Source organism: Triturus cristatus, chromosome 5_1, assembly GCF_964204655.1.
Source record: "Triturus cristatus chromosome 5_1, aTriCri1.1, whole genome shotgun sequence".
Classification (NCBI taxonomy): domain Eukaryota; kingdom Metazoa; phylum Chordata; class Amphibia; order Caudata; family Salamandridae; genus Triturus; species Triturus cristatus.
Window position 1 is genome coordinate 658,282,009 of NC_140587.1, and position 23,746 is coordinate 658,305,754.

Consider the following 23,746-nt stretch of genomic DNA (forward strand, 5'->3'; position numbering starts at 1 on the left):
TTTGGCAACCATGAAGTACTGGGAGTAGCACACCAGCACATTTTCCTACACTGAGACCAACTCCATTGCTCCTTTTTGCAACAGGACCGCAACCTTGTGCTGCAGAATCCAATGGTGATACTCAGACTGACATGACAGAGGAAGAGATTTTTGATGGGTCCTGCTGGAAGGGTAGGGCCTATCATCTTTCATCATCTTTCTTTAATTTGTAAGATCCAATTGGTCCATTGTTATGACCCTTCAAGCCTGCAGAAAGGCTGATATTCTCCTCCCAACTGGCTGTGTATGTTACTGTAAGGTTGTTCCTTTAAGTGAGAACTTAATTGGCTTCCCAAGTTGTGCGAGTGTTGTTGGGCCAGTTGCCCTCAATTATGCAGCAGCTCCTGTATTGCCTAAGGAACAGATTAGGCTGCTGAATAAGACGGGAGGAGGGGGGAGGAGGGGGGGGGGGGAGGGCACTGGCTACTTGAGTATAATGAAAGCTTCTGATACTGCCTGTGAAATTTACAGACTGGGGAAGACTGGCCCAAAGACCAGGCATTTTATTATTTCTTTGCCAGTCTTACAGCGTTCCATGACCAAATCTGGCTTTTCTCCGAAAAGGTGGGAATCATCAAATGGCATATCCATTAGCATGGCCTCAACATTGCCTGAAAATCCCATAGGACACAGCCAAGCATGCTTCCTTAGTGCCAGAAAGGAGATCATGGCCCTGGCCACAGAATCAACTGATGTCTAGGCAGTAGCTTTTTCTCTTTAAATGGATAGTAAGATAACTACTTTTAGCCTCTTTTGAAGTGATAATTGAATAAAATTGTGCTGCCTGCGAGTTGGATGGCTGTGCAGGATCTCAGCGGACACATGTGGGTCTGTAATTGGTGCAGTGCCAGAAATAAGGGGGGATTGTATGGCTTGATGGGGGAGGCGATTTTGGCCTTGGCTTGGGGTATGTTATTTGCCCCTTTTATGTGTGGTACATTATATGCAGGGCAACAGTTGGTTTATTCTGTACCTTGCTGTGTTTTGTACAGCCATCATGTCTTGAACTCTGATCTAGGGTGTAAAGTGTCCTATGCTCAGTCTTTTATACTATGTAAACGCTATGATTGACAATACTGATGTTAGTTTTGGTTTTGTTGTTGTAAGAAATTAAAAATAAACTTACTGTATGAAAATTATTCTCGGAGAGAATAAATAAATATATATTCACTGAAAAAACCAAAGGGTTCAGGGACATTATAGTTAGTTGGACATTTCACTGGTACAAAACCATAGAAATTCCGCCGTTATAGTTAGTTCAGGTAACTATAACTCGCGCCCCCGCAATGCACTGCTGATGAAGTCACATATTACATCATTCATGACATGGTCAGTGACATCACTGATGACACCACTCTGCAAACGCGGCTTCTGGCGCACTGCTGCTCACAGGATGAAGTCCACTTGTGTCCTGAGGCCCTCAGAACACATGAGGACCTCATCGCCTCACCAGCAGTGCACCAGAAGCCGCTTTTGCAGAGTGATGTAAAAAGGGGCGTGGCCTCGGACCACCTCTCTGCAACGTAGCTCTGTGGCGCTTACTGGAGGTACCTGGTGGGCTAGTTAGCCCCCAGGATTCAAGGGGACTTAATCCCCCCAATTTGCAACCCACTCGGCAAAGTTCTTGTCCTGATGGTCAAACATACTTGGCATCCCCATAACTTATCTCCCACAGCCCATGTGCATATCTGGAAAAGAGTCACATGGCATTCCTAGATCTTTGTACTAGACCCTAGCCGAAAACACCTTTTTGCCCATTGCTTTAAACGTTTTTGATTCCATGTCAGGAGGTTCCATAGGAAAATCCCCCTGGGTTTTGCTTAGTGCATGAAGATGCCTTCACTACAAAATGTTCTGGTGGGGGATGAGTAGATAGGAAGTCTGTGTCGCCTGATGCTGGCCTGTAGTGTCTTGCGTTCATCCTATTAAGTGCTGGGACAGACATCAACTTGCCTCATGCCACTTTTATGCGCTGCATGAGAGCATCACTGAAAGCTAGGAGTGTCTAGTTCACTGCTGAAGCAGGTTATGGTATCTCAGTCAAGATATTAGATCTATTTTCCACTGTAGGAAGTAGCAACTTAGACACTTCCCACCTTCCTTAACACAGAATTAAATAAAGCCACCGCTTGGGTTGGAGGTCCCAAAAGGCCCTTCGTGCCCACGTCTTGTAAAGTGTCTAAACCACTGGCATTTTTAAGTGCCAGATAGTCAGCAGTATCTGAATCATCAAGAGGAAGCTGCTGCTGATTCAGATACTGTGCAACATAATTAATATTATCTTTCCCAAGTTAGCTTGAGAGCAGATATTTTGGAAACAGACAGTTTTTTACTTCTGCAAACCTTGATTAACAAATATAAGAAAATCATTATTGGTAGTATTCTGCCTTCATCAACGATGCCCATACCTTACATCGGTCTATTGAGCCTTGGGTAGATGAAGAGCAAAAAAATCCCTTTGTCACCGAATAGGGATTATGGCATGGTATGATATTAGCTCACGCTTAGTTTTGGTGTCAATACTAGACATCAACTAAGGGAAGGTAACTACACAACATTTTCCAATGGCTAGGAAATCTACAGTATGACAACTCGCTTTATGACAAAGATACAGCTCGGTTTTTATAGCCCTCGAATGGGAACTCTACTGTGAAGATGCTCCTTTTGGAAAATTTCAAACTTAATATAGCGGAAACAGTTATTTTCTTTGCAAGGAACACTTGTAAATAAGGCATTTAACGATTAGTAAAACAGTGCATATCTCAAAATAATTTCAAAAGAAAAAAGGAATAAAAACCTAAATAGCATGGCTACAGCAATTTGTTTTTATTATAGGTAAATAACTGCTATGTGCACATGTCTTTTGCTTTAAAAACTAGATCTGCAATCTATAATGGAAGATCGTTGTAGCATACATTTGCGTTCTATGAGAATATTATACAGTCACCTGAGGCTAGGAGTAGTTTGGCTGAAATGAGAAGGCCCCTAAATAAGTACCTGAAAGCAGAGGGGACCGAGTCTGTCACTCAGGGGTGATCAGGAGACATGGAAGACGAATGCCCTCCATAGTCGGGTGATTCAGGATGGATTACGAGGACATTGATTCTGCAGCTGTGAGGACCAGGTGATGCAGAGGAGGACGAGGAGCTGTGCACGAGCTGTCCCACAAAGGATGTTAAGTGCTGAGGGGTCGGTGTCCGGCGGGAGCACCAACAAGCCTATGCAAAGGCAAACCATGCAGAAATCAAAGAAGGAGCAACGTCGGGACCAGCAAGGTCCAGGAGACTCACCATAGGCAGGGAAGTCAGGGCAGGCCCTGAGCAATCGGGGGAGCCCAAAAGAAACAAGTGTGACCCTCAAGAGGACCCACAGGCCAGAGGCACTGGAGTCGCGAGAGGACCTCAAGCAGCTCTCCAAAACATGTAGGCCATGATGCACACAATACGGTGTGGCTGAAGATTCTGGTCACAGGAGGTGCTCGAGGTTGGGGCAACTTGGAGCCCGAAGATCTTCTGCAAAGAAGTCAACAAGCCTTTGCAACTGCAAGTTGGACACGGTGCACAGGGGTTCGGTTATTGCAGCCCCCACGAGGGATACTGGCCTCAAACTTGGTGAGAGGCCTGGGCAGGCTTTGGGAGCTGTGGAAAACCACCACCTGTGTTGAAGAGCCCACAAAGTAAGGAGGATTTGCAGGCCAGTTGACTTGGTTGCGGTGCCCGCGAATGTGACTCCTTCACTCAAAGGAAGATTTTCTTCAGGTGTCATTGATGCTTCACAGGCCTTGAAGTTTGTCTGATGCACAGGCACAGATGATGCTGCAGACTGGAAGGGAGACGAAGTCAGGCCCAAATGAACTCCAGAGTGCCCAGACGGTAGAAGTGCAGCGGTGTCTGATCTGAATCTTATCCCATGACGAATCTAGGGACCTACAACCAGGTAAGCCCTTAGGTTCTCTAGGGAAAGGGTTGGGAAGATTCAGGGGACCCTCCCAGGGGAGCATTTTGAAAGGGGAGAGGTTACTCACATGTCCTTTGCCCACTTTCGCACCAGAGCGGGAGCCAGCAGCTCTCAGAACTGGTGTGAACTGAACTATGCACAGGGACACCAAATGTGCCCCTCATGCAGACTTTCTGGAGCTGGCAAACGCACTCACCCGGTCCCAATACACTAAATCCTGTCTGGGAGGTGGTCACACCTCCCGGTGACAGGATGCCTATTGTTCTGCCTTCCCTTGCTTGAGCTTGTCTCAGCAGCAGGAGGGCAGAAATGTGTCTCGGGTCGGCAGCAACCATTTTGTGCTGTCCGGGTCTAGAAGGCTGGTACCGGGAACACAGGGTTCTTCCAGTGCTTGGAATCATACCTCCCACACCGTAGGAATCATAACTCCCACATCGTTTACAGTGTGGGGGTATGATTCCAACATGTTTGATACCAAACAGGATAGGATTCGTTGCAACCGTTTCGAGATGGTCATCGCGTAATTACGATGTGCCCCTCTATATAGTATATGGCTGCTTCACTGACAACCCGGGAGAATGGACTCCGTAGGCTGTAGAGGTGTCCTGCTCATGCAGGGGCACCCTCTCACTCAGAACCAGGCACCCTGCCTTCAGGATTGCAAAGGCCTGCAATATGGGTGACTTAAAGGGTTTTAAGTGCAGTAACCCTAGATATAAGAAACCTATATCTTTATTAAGTGGTGTAAGCACCAACTTACACAGGCTGCAATGGCAGGCCTGTAGTTGCATTTTGAATGGTCTCTAATGGGATGCATAATACATGCTTCAGTCCATGGGTACCATATATTAGGGACTTATAAGGGTACCCCAGTATCCAATCTGGGGTGTACCTATGAACTGAACAAACTAATTTAGGGAGAAAGCAGATAGACTAGGGTCCTGATTAGCAGGATCCTAGTCACACTAGTCAAAAACAGCATCAGATAAAGCAAAAAGTGAGGGTAACAATAAAAGTAGATCCTACTTTCCTACATAACTGAAAAGTCAACGCACACAAACTTGCACGTGTAAACAGATCTAGTCACATGAAATTACAGTACCACTGTAATTTTACGTGTGAGTAAACCTCATAGGGGCCTGTTTCGGCTGAGCCAATGGAGAGACACCTGATAAAGATGTTGAACACCCACAACCCTCCATGTTTGTGTTATTCATACCCTCAAAAACAACATTGTTAAATATACGTCTAGTACAGAAGCATTTGCTTTGAACGTGGAAGAGAAGAGAACCCAAAACCTGTAGTGCAGGACGTGTTTCTTTACAAATAACAAGGCTCTCCCAGTGAATAAAAAATGAGCAAGTGTGAATGCACTAATAGATTTACCCATCGAAAAATGTACACTTCCTGCCTACACGTCTTAATGCACAAAATGCTTACATATGTCAGTACTCTAGAAAGCTGCATCAGTCTAAGCTTCCTGGGAGTCGTGCTGGAATTGTTTGACGGTTTCAATAAAGTTAGGAATGTGCTCAATATGCTGTCGTAATCTTAACAGAGCAAAATGGCAACTTTGGGCCCTAGGTGATTACTAATGTGTTAATCTCGGCTTGCACTTTAGAAAAATTACGTAAATTAATCCCCAGATAACGGTGGCACGAGATTGGAGTGCTACCTCCTGGCTGGATATTATATAATGTTTTGATACTTACTAATGTTAATGTTTCAAGTGAACCTGTGGTTTCAAAAAGTAACCTGGTAATTAAATTAACCCCTTCAGTGCCCGCCCCTTTCCCCGCCCTGTGCCGCGCTTTGTATTAGCGGGCGGGGTTCATGACGAGCTGGTCTCGTCATGGGCACAGCGCAACCGCGGCCCATGACGAGACCAGCTCGTCATGGGCACTGAAGGGGTTAAACCTTTAGAAGACCTTACCAAAGCAGGACGAGTAAAAAGAATGCATACCTCACTGGCTACAACATAATTTTTCTCATAACTCTGCTTGAATGCATGGAATGGTCACGAGCAAAAGATAGACATGAAATGGCGGAACACAAAGAATAAAACTCACTCCTAATCAGGGTGCATTGATTTTGCACACCATGTGAAATGACCGGCTTAGCCAAATCCCAATAAGGGGCATGGCCTTCAAGGTATAGTAGTCGGCATGGAGAGGAGTCACAGTATCCTGGAAAGGGGTATGAATCAGGTCTACAGGACGGCATTATTCAGAAATCCAAACTGAATAAATTGATAGCAGAATCCTTAGGAGGCACTTCTGTTTCTATGTACCTAAAAGCAGAAATCAAGCCTGCCCATGTATCATCCAGGTCCATCCCAACCCAGTATGGTTCGTTTTTTTCTTCCTATAGAGAAGAAAACCATTAGTATCATAATTGTTTACAACCAATTCATGATCTTGCTTTACTGATACCTATGTTAATCTGGGACTCATTATGGATATATTTTTTTATTTCTGAATGATTAGCGCAGTTTACATGTTCTAAAACTTTCTCAATTCATTTAATTAATGCTGCCATTTCCAACATCTCTGTAACAGAACCCTATTTGGTCAAACATCTATGGCAGTGTCAGAACACAAATAAATACTATCATATTGCCACCAAGATATCACAAACATCAGCTGCCTGAGACAAGTGCCCATTTAGGAATCTAGCTGTTTCTCAGCCTTTAAAGTGCTATGTCAGCAGTAGATTTATACGTGGAGGGCTTCTTGAGATGAAACTCTTACCAATTATCTGTAGGAGAAATAATGTTTAGGAGTCTGTAAAAGCATGATCACATAAATAACACGCTCTAACATCTACACAATATACACATTTATATATGTATTTGAATCTGTACAATATTCCCCAAGGTCATTTAAAATCTACTCACCAGGATGGCATGGCCATGTTCATGTTGAGAGTAACAGGGGTGACTGGCCTAAAAGAGAATAAACAAACTATTAAATAACCAATTTATTAAATTGAAGAACAAATCCACCCCAATTAGTTCCTGAAAAGTTAACCTTTCACAGGACTCTTACTCCCAATTTATCTACAGTGTATGCGACCCAAAGAAAACTTTAGAAAGAGGATTTACACGAGTGTTCTCGATGGAGTAAAACTCTAGCAGACACCAACAGCGTTTTATAGAAACTCACTTGAAAGGCTACATACCACAGTAGTAAAAATGATAAGTCAAATATTAATACATCTGCAACATTTATCACTCAAGCTTCAAGCTTTTTTTTAAAGCAGACTTTAACTATTTAAAGAGGTAAGTGAACTAGAAGTACTGAAGGAGCCCCCAATTTGGTAGTGCCAATCCTATGATAGATCAACCTCTTTGAAAACAGCATGTTTAAAATATGAGCAGGCATCTTTCGAAGAACAGAATAGCCATCATATAATTCAAGTGAACTACCCTGTAGTTCTCTTTGCCAAAGTCGACCTGGCTGGTAAACTGAAACCATCAACTATGCAAGTGAAACCATGCCCAAAACGTACAATAGAAGAGAACATTCTCACAAAATAAATTAAACAATCTAAATTCTCCATTTAACCCAGGAAGACTCTCCATTGTGCTAAAACATGCAATTAATATTCTTTAAATGAATAAGCTCTTAGGACCCAGATCACTGCAGATCCATATCTAGTCTTTTATCTATCAGTAAAATATTGGAAAGGGAGGTAAACAGGTCGACTGCAAGACTGTACAATCAAAAAATATCCTTCAAAATAGACAGTTAGCTTTTAGGCAATTGAGAGGAACTGAAACGTATTAGTCAACATAATGAAGTTATGAACAACTTTCTGGATGAGGGACAATCTGAGACACTGATCCTACTCAGTCTGTCTGCAGTGTATGACATGGCTGATGACAATACATCATTTAACATCATTTGAATAAGTGGGTTGGCAGCACTGAAGCAACTCTTCAATCAAACAAATCGTTCCTACCAAATTGCAGCAAAAAATAAAGTCACAATAGGCTTGTTTTTTCAACAGTGAAGCATATCTTGTGCGACCTCTCACATTACATTCAGCCCCAAAGGTAAGCAGATGATATTCAAATCCATATCCATCAGCATACCCAAAAAGAACACAACAAAAACATCACACCTGTTGTCCATGAAGAGCTTATTCTGCCTGAAAGAGCCCAAAACCAAAGCGAGAGGTTTCCTCAGAGACATGCCTTGTACCTGGATTCATGATTTAGAGCCATCCCTTCATTAGCAAATACAATAAAGGATCTAAAAGTATGGATTGATGAAAATAAATTAAGAGATGGAATGATCAAGAACACCAACTTCAGTTTCATGATTCTAAGATAGCGGTTTCCCCTGCTCCAGTAACAATGCATTCAAATGACGAGGGTTTGGGTGTTCTAGAGACTGAAATACAGCAACCTTGTCTATTGTGAGCACAGTGCAAACTCAAGACGCCAGACAGTCTGAAATGTAATAATAAAAAAAAAAAACAAAGATCACATCTTCTTGGTACTTACAGACCTGATTGACAACCAACTCACCATGATCAGGCAAGTGAATGCATTCTCTGTCTCCTGCTCCTACACACTCAAAATTCTCAATATGATGTTCAAATGGCTTCCCACCAACACTCGCAGAACGGTCACCAAAACCCTCCTTCCCCCCACAAGCTGGACTACAGAAACACTCTATGCTGAAATCAACAGTCAACTGACCAGAAGACTTCAGACCATACAAAACTTGGGAGACTAGCTCACCCTCATCCTTTCACTCTTTACTCAGATCACCCTGCACCTCTAGGAGCTCTCAATCCACAAACAAGCACTCTACAAACTCTTCACGCACACATATGCCTTACCCACAATTGGCCCCACTTAACTCTACAACCGCATATACTTCCACAAACCTAACAGACACATATGCTCAGCCAGACTCCTACTCGCACACACCCCATGCACATAAAGAACTAGATCCAGCGATCATACGTTCTCCTATATTCCTCCTAAAGCCTGAAGTTATCTTTCCCTCCACATCAGCTCTTTCTCCCCAGTTCTTGAAATCTGCTAGAAATTGAAGATCTGGCTCTTCATTTAACCTAGAACCTGGCTCGGCCCAGTAACCTAACCGTAAACCTAACTATCCCACTCTGTTTTTCCAGTGATAAGCACGATAAATGTCAAGTTACTCTGCACTACATTCAAGGATTGGAATGGTAGCGAAAAGCAAAAGTACTTACAGGCATCATTTTCAACCTACATTGTGAACCACAACCTTAAATAACGCAGAACATAACTGATCACCCAAACTAGATGCAAAAAAAACAACAACAAAAAACCCATGGAGAGAGAGAGCTCAATCCAGGTGCGGGAAACACAACGGTATAACCCAATGCAACAAGACATTGGGAACCTTCCAAATTCTGGCAGCATTCAAGGGAGCTTTCCCTTTGTATCCCAAAATGACTACTCTCCCGCTTGAAAACTAAAGGATCCTTTCGACTGCAGAGTAATCTCTGCCAAAAATCAGTCCTGAATAACCTTCACAAGATAACCTACCCACAGCACACTTTTATCAAACCTGCTTTGGTATGGTCTGTATAGTATTGAGCTCCCTCATAATTTGCTTCTGCAGTGCTACAAAGTAACTTCCATTACAATTCACTGTTTTGCAAAATAGTCAGTGCAGTCACTAACCACGTGTGAGTAGGTTCACTCTATTCAATACTATTGACTGCCTTGCAATACAAAATTCTCTCAATTCAATGAACCATCGAATGTTCTGTTCTTAATTACCTCAAAACATAGCTACTTATATTCTCACAAAATACCATCCACTTATTACATCACAACCTCAAGCAGAACCGCGTTATTATCCATCATTGTATTATATTATAGGCCTTATCCCAGTCTGGGATAATGGAAACTCACTCTGGTGAATGCTGTCACATTTGCTCTAATCTGTCGAAATAAATGACAGTCTTGTTAATGAAACAAGCCTGCGGATTGTCTTTAATCATATAAAATGTTTCCACTTTCCCCTCCCCCCCCCCCCCCCCGTTTCCTTTTCCCTTTTATTTCTCCTTCTCCTGCTCTACCACCTCCTTTGCTTTTACAGGGGGTCAGATTTGCCTCTTATTCCACAGCAACCTTTTCATTCCCTCTGCCATTCTTCCATTCTTCTCAGTCCACTCCAGTGTTTAATTGTCCATGGCTGCTGCACCTTCTCTTACCATATTAATTAAGAGGGGATCCGGATGGCTTCAGGCAGCCGGTCAGAATCCTCCCCATTATATTGCCTTTATACACTTCTCTATTTAAATATCTTACTTGTGTTCCATCACCTTCTCTCGCTTCTCCACTTCTGATCCACTCACATTTCTCCACTCAGTTTCCTTTTCTGGGTCCAAATAGAAACAGAATGCCAACTAAGCAACCGAGTCTTTTACACCAACACTCTGAAAGTTGATTAAGAATGCCACAGTATGAGTAGGGTGACCTAAAGTCTATAGGAACAGGCTCCATTTTTAGCAGATTTTTTACCAAGTCGACATGTTTGCTTTTGACACAGATGTCATCTGTCCTTTTGCTTCCAAGAACCTGTGAAAAGTGTCAAGTCATTCAGACAATTACCTCGATAAGACACATGATGCAACAGTCTGAAGCATGCGCTTTGCCATCTCAATTTCAAAGTCAGACAATAAAAACAACAAATAGTGTAGTCAGCATTGGCATGTTTTTTCCTTATTTGTTTAGTCTAGCATATTAATGGATATAGGTTATGTCAGACATTCCTATAATTATGTCAGAAATTCCAGTCTCGGATAAGATTTTGTATAAAAGGCATGCCAATCGACCACTTGTCAGGAGAGGTACTTCACCCCAGATTATCACACAAGATACTGCCAGAAAATCTTCAGACTGTTGTGATGCTGCTGCATCCCATTCTGTACTGAAAGCTGATACAGAGACAAGTCTGGGAGAAGAAGATCTGATTCAGATACACAATTTATTTTCAAGGGAACACTTGCTCCTGACTGCTGATATCTACAGAGTTTTGCTGTTAACAGGTATGCAGTGTGTTGATTTAACTTAAGAAACTCTAGATGCAAGATATGCTACTCCATGATCTCCAAGTACATAGAAATAGGTTTTAGGAGGTTAGGTTGCTCGATGACATTTTAACTATGCTAGAAATGTTCATTTTATTCTCATTGTTCGCAACATGCAAATATGTTAATTATAATATTATTCTGTGCGTTTACTTTAGATGTGCTGAGCAACATGAAGAGACTGTTGACATTTTTAGTTAAAGTGTCTTTCTCTAAGTGCAGTTCTTGTGTGTGATGTTGTAAAGAACGAAATTGGGCTTTTAAATGTGTTTGGTGCCAGAGTAACAAACTAGAATAATCTGAAGTTTGTCAGCTGATGGGAGGAATGAGTGCAAAGCCATAAAGAATGGCTGAAGCCAAATTTCTGTTGGCTAGAAGGAAGAAGTCTCCTAAAAGATAGAGTAAGGGAAGACTCTTTCAAAAACATTAACTACACAGTCACAGCACCGAAACTGCCCTAATCGCCGCCACCGATGACATCAGGGCCCTGCTGGACAACTGAGAAACCGCGGCCCTCATCCTCCTGGACCTGTCAGCTGCCTTCGACACTGTCTGCCACCGCACCCTACGCACACGTCTCCACGATGCTGGGATCTGAGACTGGGATCTGAGACAAGGCTCTGGACTGGACCACCTCCTTCCTCTCCGGCAGAACCCAGAGCGTCCGCCTCCCGCTTTCCGCTCCGAAGCCACAGAGATCATCTGCAGCATACCCCAGGGCTCCTCCCTGAGCTCGACATTGTTCAACATCTACATGGCACCGCTCGCCCACATCGCCCAACTGCACGACCTCAACATCATCTCCTACGCCGACGACACCCAGCTGATCCTCTTCCTCACCAAGGACCCCCTCACCGCCAAAACCAACCTCCATGTAGGAATGAAAGCCGTCACCGAGTGGATGCAGAACAGCAGACTGAAGCTAAACTCAGACAAGAGGGAAGTCCTCATCCTCGGCTCCACCCCCTCAGCCTGGGATGACTCCTGGTGACCGACCACACTGCAAACAGCCCCAACACCCACCGACAATGCACGCAACCTAGGGTTCATCCTCGAGTCTACCCTCTCCATGTCAAAGCAGGTCAACACCGTCTCATCCTCCTGCTTCAACACCCTCCGCATGCTCTGCAAGATCTACAGGTGGATCCCCACCGAAACAAGAAGAACGGTCACCCAGGCCCGCGTCAGCAGCAGGTTGGACTACGGAAATACCCTCTAAGCAGGAGTCTCGGCCAAACTCCTGAAACTACTTCAACGCATTCAAAACACCTCTGCACGCCTGATCCTCGACATCCCCCGCCGCAGCCACATCACACCCCTCCTGAGAGACCTGCACTAGCTCCCCGTTAACAAGAGGATCACCTTCAAGCTACTCACCCACGCACACAAGGCACTCCACAACACCGGACCAGCATACCTCAGACGACTCCGCTTCTACACCCCCAACCGCCAGCTCCGCTCACCTCGCCCTCGCCACCGTCAACCGCATCCAAAGAGTGACCTTCGGTGGCGGATCGTTCTCCCACCTCGCCGCCAAGACCTGGAACACCCTCCCCATCCTCCTACAGCAGACCCAGGACCTGCTGACCTTTCAAAGACTCCCCAAGACCTGGCTATTCGAGCAGTAGCAGCATCCCCCACCCCCCACCCCCCAGCGCCTTGAGACCCTCACGGGTGAGTCGTGCGCTTTACAAAAGTTCTCATTGATTTATTACTTTTTTTTTTAGACTGAATACTTGATTAAAGACAGTAACGGCTCACAAGGGATCCTGAGATAAGGGCAGGGGTGTAATAAGGGTTAAAATTAATCTGTACGGGGAGAGGCACATTGTCAGTTGTAATCATCAGTTCACAGCGTTGCACAGTGTCAATGTGGTGTTCGTTTTCCGGCATTTTAGTCTACCGCCCCCCCGGCCCGGCAGGCAATTTTTGTAAACATCTTCTTGACAATATTGTAAGCCTGGCTAGCTCGCTCCCGAATTTTACGCTTCTTGGAGATTTTAATCTCCACCTAGAGGTGGTTTATCACCCATTAGTAGTAGAGATGACTGAAGGTCTCGGAGTATTGGACCTAAAACAATTGAGTAATAACCCTACTCATAATAAAGGACATACTCTTGACTCCATTTTTTCTAACATCTCTACTCTAACGGTGGCTGATCCGATTCCTCTTCCTTGGTCGGACCATTTTCTGATCCCCTTCTCATGGACAATTCAAGGAGCTGATTTATGGGTAAAACAAAGTACCAGGTCAGTACGATCCTGGGCAAAATTGTCATATGATTCTTGGTCGAAGCATCTAGAAGAAACTGTCTCTATACTAGACTCTAATCCAGCAATTGCTAACAACCAACTTAATAACTGGTTACAATCTTCATTGGATATGGTTTTACCCAAAAAATGTATTCATAAAAAAAAAGAGGGGGTCACCATAACTTATGGTACACACCTAAGTTACGTACCCTTAGACAAAACTCCAAGCAGCTAGAACGTCGCTGGAGGAAATCTCCGACAGCTGATAGGAAGGAGGACTATAGAATCGCAATCAGAAGCTATAAAGATGAAATAAAATTAGCAAAATCTGCTTTCTACGAAAAAGAATTTCTTTTAGCTGAAAATAGACCCCGTGAAATTTTTAAAATCGCCAAATCTCTTTTTATCCCTTCCGCTCCCCCTAGCATTGATAAGGATAGTTTCCAACACTGTAATTTAATTGCTAAATTCTTCAATGAAAAAATCCAGACTATTTATCAATCATTTCCTGCGGGCTTAGAATCACAGGTAATACCCCCCGTACGCGCTGCTATTAATCAACTAGAGACTATTCCCCCTATAAATGTAACTATTCTCCAGAACATTTTCAACCAGGTTAAATCTGGAGCTCCGTCAGATGTAGCCCCCCCTACGATTTTAAACCTAGTTTTTGAAACCATTGCCCCAACTGTTCTTGAAGTAATTAATACCTCCCTAGAATCAGGCTCTGTTCCCCTCTTATGGAAACAAGCTATGGTCAGAGCCTTATTAAAAAAAAACAATCTGGATCCTGAGATACTGTCTAATTATCGTCCTAACTCACTACTGCCGGGTATTGGCAAACTGGCAGAGAAATATGTCAATACTACGATTTCTTCCTTCTTGGAAACTAACAACTGCTTCCATCAAACTCAGACAGGCTTTAGAGCCCAACAAAGTACGGAAACAGCTTTGCTAGTTGTGATGGAAAGTTTAAGAAGGATCACGGATAATGGAGGCTGTTCTGCATTGATTCAGCTTGATCTCAGCGCAGCCTTCGATACCGTGAACCATCAGCTTTTAATCCAAAGACTTAAAAGACTTGGAATGACTGATATGGCATTAAAGTGGCTACAGTCCTATCTTGAGGACCGCTCATTTGTGGTCTTCGATGGAAATGTCGCTTCAGAACCATTACTTCTTGGCTGTGGGGTCCCTCAGGGCTCGTCCCTGAGCCCCACTCTATTCAATGTGTACACGAGTCCCCTTGCCGAACTGGTAATTCCCCATGGAATTCAGATTATTACTTACGCAGACGATACCCAGTTAGTGGTATCACTCAGCCAAGAAAATAAGTCTGCTCCTAATCTCATGCTGTGACTGCAAGAAGTGTCAAAATGGATGGATGCTTCTTACCTAAAACTTAATGGGGACAAGACGGAACTCCTGTTTCTTGGAAATTGCTCCCCATCCTCTATAGCTCCCTTCTGGCCTAACTGTCTTGGCTACAATGCTGCGAAGCTTTGGAATGGCCTACCATTGACCATTCGATCTGAATCCAATTACATTCTGTTTCGCAAATGCTTAAAAACTTTTCTGTTTCCGTAATTTTGCCTACTTGCTCTGGGAGTTGCTATAGCGCTGGGATGCTCTAGGGTAGCCATGCGCTCTATAAATGCCCTTTCAATTCAATTCAATTCAATTCAATTAATTTCAATTCACTAGGGTGCTGAGTTATTCATTTGCAAATCGGTCTTGTTTAGGTTTCAAGATTGAGCCCCGAAGTGTGGGTTCCTTTGTGGCTATCTACATATGTATGCATATCTTGACTTAAATGCGTGTACTTCACTCTGACAACAACCTCATCTCTATAGTAAATATACATATCAGGCAAGGCCAGTATTCCCTCATCCATAGATCTGCATAACACTTTGTATGAGATCCTTGGTCTTATCTCCCACCCCTTAATATATTTCAGAATCATACTGTTTAAGGAAGAAGCTTTCTGGTATTGTTATAGATAGGGCCTGAAACAAGTAAAGTAGCTTTGAGAGTGCATTAATTTGAATTGCATTAATCCTACCAAGCCACAACACAGCCAAGAAACCCCATTACCGTAGGCCCTAATAAATCAATGACAATAGGGCAATCAAGCTAACTTTATACAAGACTGACAATTTGGTGTAATTGTCACCCTTATGTAGGTAATGCCTTTTGGAGGACCATCTGAAGTTTGTGTGTTCCTTTATTGCGCCTACTTCTGTTAGTGGAAGTGTCAGATTAAGTAGCCCCGATTTAGATGTATTTTCGTTTAAAATCCGAGATCTTCTTGAAGTCTTCCAATGGGGATTGTAGTCTATGGAAACCCCTTGTCACGTTTGTTAGGGACAAGAGTAAATCAGCAGCAAAAAACACATGATCTTTGCAAGTAAAGTAGCTTTGAGAGTGCATTAATTTGAATTGCATTAATCCTACCAAGCCACAACACAGCCAAGAAACCCCATTACCGTAGGCCCTAATAAATCAATGACAATAGGGCAATCAAGCTAACTTTATACAAGACTGACAATTTGGTGTAATTGTCACCCTTATGTAGGTAATGCCTTTTGGAGGACCATCTGAAGTTTGTGTGTTCCTTTATTGCGCCTACTTCTGTTAGTGGAAGTGTCAGATTAAGTAGCCCCGATTTAGATGTATTTTGTTTTAAAATCCGAGATCTTCTTGAAGTCTTCCAATGGGGATTGTAGTCTGTGGAAACCCCTTGTCACGTTCGTTAGGGACAAGAGTAAATCAGCAGCAAAAAACACACGATCTTTGCAAAAAACAATGGAGACAGGGTCAACCCTGGTATGATCCCATTTAAAGTAAAAATGGCTGGGAGGTTTTTCTGTTGAAATCTATCCTCAATGTGGACGTCCATTATCCTGTCAGAGCCATTGCAGTGAAATTAGGGCACCTCTCAAGCACCTAGAAAGTGCCAGTCCACTGGATCAAAAGCTTCTTCTGCGTTCAATGCAACCAGGATCGCTGGTATTACTACTTTTTGCCTTCTTGTTCAGGTGATAACCCTTCTAATATTGCCATGGATTAAAACGTCTATATAAACCTTGATTGATCTGGGTGTACGAGATTCAGAAGGATGTTTTCCAGTCTTGGTGCAAAAATCTTTGTGTAAATTTTCACATCTACGTTTGGGAGTGTTATACCTACATGATGAGCACTTCCAAGGGTCCTTTTACTGTTTGTGTATTAGCTATATTGAGGCGTCAGACACTGTGGTGGTTACACTCCAGATTTTGTGAACGAGTGAGATACAGTCACGAAGACGGGGGATAATAAGCCCAAAAAGACCTTATAGAAACCTTTCACAACCCTAATGTGCATCCATTGATTTTTAACATCTTGAGGGCCGTTTTAATGTTTTCATGAGAGAGAGGACTCCAATTTGGAAGCCTACTCAGGTGTTAACTTTGGGATATGACACTTATTTAGCACTCTTAAATTGCCTCTCATACACGCTCGTTCCTGTAGAGCAGAGAGTAAAAGTAACACACAATCATCTAAAAGTTTAACAAATCCTTGTTCCCGCTCAACTATAAACAGTAGGACCAAATGTAGGCCTACTTCATTTCCCTGAGCAGAATACGTTTTAACCTCAATAGGGACATTTAGCCCTCATCTAATTTTAGTGTACGTATTTGCCCTCTGATAGATGGGACAGTCCTGAAAAGGCAGTGCGCAGGGGAAGTCCTGTACTCATTCTCCGCTAGCCTCAGGTGAACTTCCAGTTTATCTCTTTGCTAAAACCTAATGTTAGCCATTTTAGTGTCTTAGACATTCCAAAGAGCAGCAAGTGAGATGTCTCAAGTGACATTAATATCAAAGTAGTCCTTGATATCCATGCACAGTTTGCTTCATAGTACAAAGTCCCTCAATAATAATGGATGGAAACTCCATCCGCCCCACCTACTCAGTCTACGCCAACACCCCTGCCCCCATGTGTGTCTAAAAGTATCATCCAGTCTTTGATGACAAAGGGTCTGAGGTGTCCCATGCTGAATCCTCTAATTGAAATCATAAGATTCATGAGGCCACTGACCTGTCCGAGGTCTGATACGACATATTTATAAATTCAAATGCGATTCCAAAAGGAACAACCAGTAGAATCATGTTTTGCATTGCCGGAGCTCATTATCGCCTGAAACTGCCGCCGTCTAGCAAGAATAGTGGGGTGTTACCTTGGAACAGGGAGCAATCAAATTAATTGTGGGCTATCTTGATCATTCTCCTCGATGTCTTTAATAATTTTTGGCTTGGCAGTCTTGAAACTAGCCTAAGACATTAAGGGGAATGCCAGTTTCTAGGCATGTTCGCAGTCCAGCTCTATGTACTCTGTACAGCGAAATTTCACAGTGGCCATCTCCCAGTAATTCTATGTCAGGACCGGAAGCTTCGGATTATGCTTTTATCCTTCTTCGCTTTATTACTACAGAAACTCGTAGCAGCCAGAAAGATCTTCAAAGAAATCAACAATACTCCAAAAAAACTACAACTCCCTACAACCAGGGAGGAATGTCAATACATAGTCCTTACTCTATTTCCAGTGTTCCAGGTACATAGTCCCATGTTTGTCTCCTCACTTCCTCTTTCTTCGCTGCTTCGCAGCCAGTTAAGTTGTTTTTCCCTCTTATCTTGATTCTCGTTACTGTACTGGTGTTTAATTGTGGGAGCTGTTGTTAAATTCTTGTGCGCGTTGCCACCTTTGTGAGCTCTCTCTGTTTTTGTTTCAGATCCCTAAACCTGCCGCGGTAACGTCTTCCGTTCCTAACGCAGCCATCCCCCCTGCTGGTGCGGCGCTCTCCTTGGCCACTAGAGGGGCTCACTCGTCTCGTTACTCTCGCGCTGCAGCCCCTCAGATGAGGAGCCGCGCTGCGAGAGTGAAGAGTACCAAGCCTGGTGCCCCCCCTCAGCCTCACCATTGACGTCCGTTTTTTAACGGATTGTACTTCCCGCATTTTCATTTCTGAATGCCCTGGCGGGGGTCCGTAGTGCGGGTTTACCCACGTTGAACGCGTAGATCGCGCTGTATTTTCTGCACATTTCATTGGCATTTTTCATAAGTTTGACTCGCGGTAATCGCGAACGCACGCATTTACAGGCACATAATTCATGTTCTAACGCGCTGTGAGGCAGTTGCCCGGTCAGATTTTTCCTGAGGACGGTAGCGCGTTTTGGTTTGTGCACACTTCTCTGTGGCCCTTTGGGTTACCCACATTTGCGCAGCCTTTGGCCTGCCCCTAATTGGTTAATTCCTTGACCTGGTCAGTTGCTGTGCGCAGCACGTTTAATAAGGGGGAATTTCTTCATCTGTTTTGATACTTACCTCCCCTTGGCAGGATGGAGAGCCAGAGTATTTTGAGGAGGAAGTCCAGGAGTACATGCCCTGGGATGATGAATTTTTCGATGCCGTGGACTCCATCTATCGGGTGGTCAACGAGGTTGTTGGTCCTATGGAGTAACGATTGTCTGACAGAATAGTGCAGTAGTGCAATAGATTGGCCGCCATGTGCACAAACCCCCCTACGCCCCCTGGCGAGCGTTCTGGGGAGGGGTCCCCACTGTCCAAAAAACATCGCCCGGAAGGGGTGGACGTGGATGCCTTTGCGCGTCTTAAGACTGCGTTTCTGGCGAAAACGTCGTCGGCCGTTCCCCCTCCAGCGGACGCCCCTCAGGATATTCCGGATCCTCCTTCCCCCGGGACGGACCTTGATGACAATCAAGGGGACACAGATGAGGAGGCGGGCTCCTCACATCCTTGGCGCCCATCCACTACTTCCTCTACTTCCACGCCAGAGGAGGATGCTGACATGCTTAACCCCTGACGAAATCATGCATCTCTGGTCTGCGGCCTGGGTCCCTGACGACAAGGTAGTCAGATTTGTCACGGGTCGACTCCGCAAACCTCTCAAGCAGGCGGCTAGGAGTTGTTTGCGAGCAGAGTGTCCGAGGCCTTCCCTGCCCGATAAGATTGCTTCCACGCCGGAGTTGGATCCTAAAATGGCCAGTTTTCTGGCTAAGTACGTGAAGGATCCTAAAAAGGGTATAGATAGATCATGGCGGCCCTGTCAGGACAAGCTCCTCGACTCTATCGGACCAATGACTAAGATATTAGACATGGCGGAGGAAGCCAAGGTGTCAGAGTCTTCCATTTCCCCAGAAGTTGTTTCAAATTGGGCTCAGCGGGCTATTATCTTCATGGGCAACGCGAATTGTGCCCCTTCAATAGAGCGTTGTCGCTCGCTATTGATTAAACTGGACCCGAAGCTTGGGGATCTGGCCTTCTCAGAGTCAGGAGCTGTGGCCCTTTTATTAAGGAGTTAGGTAAATTTTTTTCCACATTTACCTCGCTGGACAAGGCCCAGTCCAGTATTAAGAGGGTTTTCAACCAGCAAGTTTTCCGTGGGGCCGGTCGAGGCAGGGGCCGCTCGTCCGGCCGAGGTTTCCACCAAAATTCCTCAAGGGGACAAGGCTCTGGTCGCGGGCAGTACAATTCAACCGCGAATTACACAAACTTCTATCCAACGCGAGGACAGCGCTTCAGAGGCCGCGGTGGTTTCAAGTCCAATTCCGGCATAGGTAATTCCAGCGGTAAGTGTCCTCCCAGCATCGCAGGTTCACATCGGGGGTCAACTAGCGGCCTTTCGCAATGCTTGGGCGGCAATAACTTCAAACGCATGGGTACTTCAGACCGTTTGCGGTTTTCATATAGAGTTTTATGGAAACCCTCGGCAAGAGGCTCAGCCTCGACCGCTAACATTCACTTCCCCAGAAGCACAGTTGATTGACGTGGAGGTCTCCGAGATGCTCTGCAAGGGAGCCATTTGCCGATCAACTTTGCACCCCTTTTCTCAGCAATATTTTTCTGGTGGACAAAGCCAACGGTGGTCGCCGGCCGGTTATCAACCTCAAAGAATTCAACGGTTGGTTGGTATACCGCCATTTCAAGATGGAGGGAATCCATTTGCTCCGTGACGTCCTTCTGCCTTCCGATTGGATGGCACGACTGGACCTGAAGGATGCCTACCTGGTGATTACCATCCATCCGCCTCATCGACGATTCCTCCAATTTTGTTGGAGAGATCTGGTATATGAATTCACCGCCCTTCCAGTCGGTCTTTCCTCAGCCCTTTGGTGCTTCACCCCGCAGTGGAGTTCCTCCGAGCGCAGGGCATTCTCATGATCGTTTATTTAGACGATCTTCTTCTTATGGCGCAATGTCCTCAGACCCTATCGGGGCAGCTCCACCAGATGGGGACTCTTTTACAGAGTCTAGGTTTCATCATCAACGAAACCAAGTCTGTTCTCAAACCTTCCCAATCCGTAACGTTTCTCGGGTTTGTGGTGGACTCCGTTCACGTGACGTTAAGTCTTCTGTCGCGGAAGATGGCAAAAATTTGCCACGAATTGCGGCAGACAATTTCCAGACCTTTCACCTCTTTACGTCATCTGGCCCGTCTAGTGGGTCTCCTGTCGTCATCGATCCAGGCAATCTTTCCGGGCCCCCTGCATTATTGAGCCCTCCAACGCCTCAAGGCGTACCATCTGGGGAGAGGACGGTCGTACGACCACTTGGTTCCCCTCTCAGCAGAGGCCAAGGAAGAGATTGCATGGTGGCTGTCCCATATGGAAGCATGGAATGGACGTGCGATATTCGGCTCGGTTTCAGACCTTGTCATAGAGTCCGACGCCAGCAGGTCAGGCTGTGGCGCTCGGTGTGAGGATTTTTCCACCGGAGGGGTTTGGTCCTTGGACGAACAAGACCTTCATATCAACTGCTTGGAGCTTCTGGCGGGGTCTTTTGCGGTTCGATGTTGGACCAAGGACAGGGTGCAATCCTGCGTCCTTTTGAAAATGGACAACATCTCCGCGGTTCTGTATGTCAATCGCTTGGGGGGGTCTAACGAATCTATCAAAAGACTTTTAGGGGTTCTGCCTGGATCATCATATCTCTGTCACGGCAGAATATCTTCCGGGCCTGAACAATCATGTGGCGGACTGGCACTCGAGACATCTATACGACTCCAGCCTTTGGAAGCTGGACCCTCAAATCTTCCAGTGGTTGAACACTCTTTGGGAGCCTTTTTCGGTAGACCGCTTTGCTTCTCGGCTGGATCATCAGATCCCTCGGTTCTTCAGCTGGAGACCGGATCCACTGGCTCTAGACACGGACGCCTTCCTTCAGGATTGGAGCACAGAACAGGGCTATGCGTTTCCACCTTTTTCCATGATAACGAGGATAGCGGCTCAAATCCGCCAGCAGAAAGTGGAGGTAACCTTAGTGACGCCTTTTTGGAGGTCTCAAGTATGGTTTCTAGTTCTTCTGGAACTTTATTGGGATTTTCCAATCCCACTCTCCCTGTGTCCTCAGCTGCTTCTGAACCCGGACGGAGTTCCTCATCACCTGGTCACACAGGGGACGCACCGCCTCATGGTGTGGCGACTTTCCGGCATCGGTGGACGCTGCTGGGCCTTTCGGGACAAGCTGAGACCCTCTTGTCCAAGGCTTGGGCAGATAGCACCACAAAACGTTACTGATCTGCCTGGACGAGATGGGTTTGTTGGAGTCTTCGAGGGAACTTGGATCCCGTGGTCGCAGGCGTCGTTCCTATCCTGAACTTCTTAGCAGACCTGGCGTCAGAAGCGTTGGCGTATCGGTCGATAAATGCGATCAGGTCAGCAATTTCGGCGGGTCATGTTCCGCTAGACGGAGCTCCAGTTGGGGAACATCCGTTGGTCTGCAGACTTTTGCGTCGTATCCGGTTGTCGTTGCCTCCGGAACCTCAGTATTCCGTCCTGTGGGACGTCAATCTTGTTTTGAATTTGTTTCTTTCTTGGCAGCTGAATAAGTATCTTTCTTTGAAGGGATTGTCTTCCGAACTCGCTATGCTTCTGTGCTTGATCTCCTGCAGGAGAGTTTCAGACGACCGGGCTTGGACATCTAGGCACGGACCTTTTCCCCTGAAGGGGTAGTGTTCACGATAGGCCGGCGTACTAAGTCTCATTCCCGATCAATTTCGCACCCGGCTTTTAGTGACACCTCAAAATTGTGTGTGGTGGATTGTCTGAAGGCGTATAAGGCCTTGATGCTAGAACTCCGCCCTCTGGGCGAACAACTCTTGATAGCTCTCAAAAAGTCGCATAAAGCGGTCTCTTCTTCCACCATAGCTAGGTTGGTGCGTTGGGTCATGCAATAAGCAGGTATTGATACAGAACAGTTTGGTGCCAATTCAGCTAGGGGCGCTATGGCCTCGAAAGCTTTCGCGATGGGAGCGCGTCTGGAAGATTTAATGCGTGCAGCTGATTGGTCTTTGGACTCTACTTTCAAAAGATTCTGTTTTAAACCGGTGCTGGATGTGGCGCAGTTAGTAGTAAGTAAGCTTTGAACTAGCATAATCCGAAGCCTCCGGTCCTCACATAGAATCAGAATTTGCCTAGCATCGTGACGGTAAGTTCCAATTCTATTAAGGACACGGAGACGAGGATTATCCCGCCCGTGGCACAGTGGTGCGAACCCACCCGTATGGTGGCAAGTAATCGTTTATCCTTTTATGGTGGTACTGGTAATGTGTTTGCCTTTCTTTTGGTACAGTTCTTGTAAAATGTTTCGCATTGTGCATTTCATGCGGCATTGGAGTTGTTTCTCAATCTTCTGTTGCGTTGTCTTTTCAGGAATCAATGGTTCAAAACAGGACCAGTGATGAGATGGCGTGACTTGCGAGAAGAAAGAGGAAGTGAGGAGACAAACATGGGACTATGTACCTGGAACACTGGAAATGGAGGAAGGACTATGTACTGGCATCCCTCCCTGGTTGTAGGAAGTTGTCGTTTTTTTGTAGTATTGTTGATTTCTTTGAAGATCTTTCTGGCTCCTATGAGTTTCTGTAGTAATAAAGCGAAGGAGGATAAAAGCATAATCCTCGCCTCCGTGTCCGTAATAGAATTGGAACTTACCGTCACGATGCTAGGCAAATTCCGATTCAGTTAATAAATCTTTCATGAATGTTTCAGGGTCTTAACCTTAGTATCTTGCATCTTAATATTCTTCCGGTGTGTATGATTTCAAGATCTTCCAATTTCTTGGAGACTGCACCATTTTGTAACTGTAGGATTGAGATTCCTTCCTCCAGAGTGGTTCTTTTCTACTTTAGTTTATGGATTTGTCCTTTTGCCTCAATGACTCTGGTACCACCCGAATCTACATCAGTTGTCAGTGTGGAAATATTTTCTCCTAAGTCAGAGAACAATGTAGTTAGCTCCTTGGCAATACTAGCCTTGCGCTCTTTCCTCAATTTACTTTTGAAAGATGTTTGGGAAGTGAGGAGGTCTGCTTTTGTCAGTGCCATGTTGGTTGGTTCTC

At 45.0% G+C, this 23,746-nt stretch overlaps 1 protein-coding gene across 1 annotated transcript in view; it reads right to left on the minus strand.

Moving 5' to 3' along the window:
* LYPLA1 (lysophospholipase 1) overlaps positions 1-23,746 on the minus strand; it is a 305,618-nt gene that overhangs the window by 106,702 nt on the left and 175,170 nt on the right. The window contains exon 4 of the mRNA XM_085605626.1: positions 6,893-6,940. Coding sequence (XP_085461752.1) covers positions 6,893-6,940 — 48 coding nt within the window. The remainder of the gene's footprint in view (positions 1-6,892; positions 6,941-23,746) is intronic.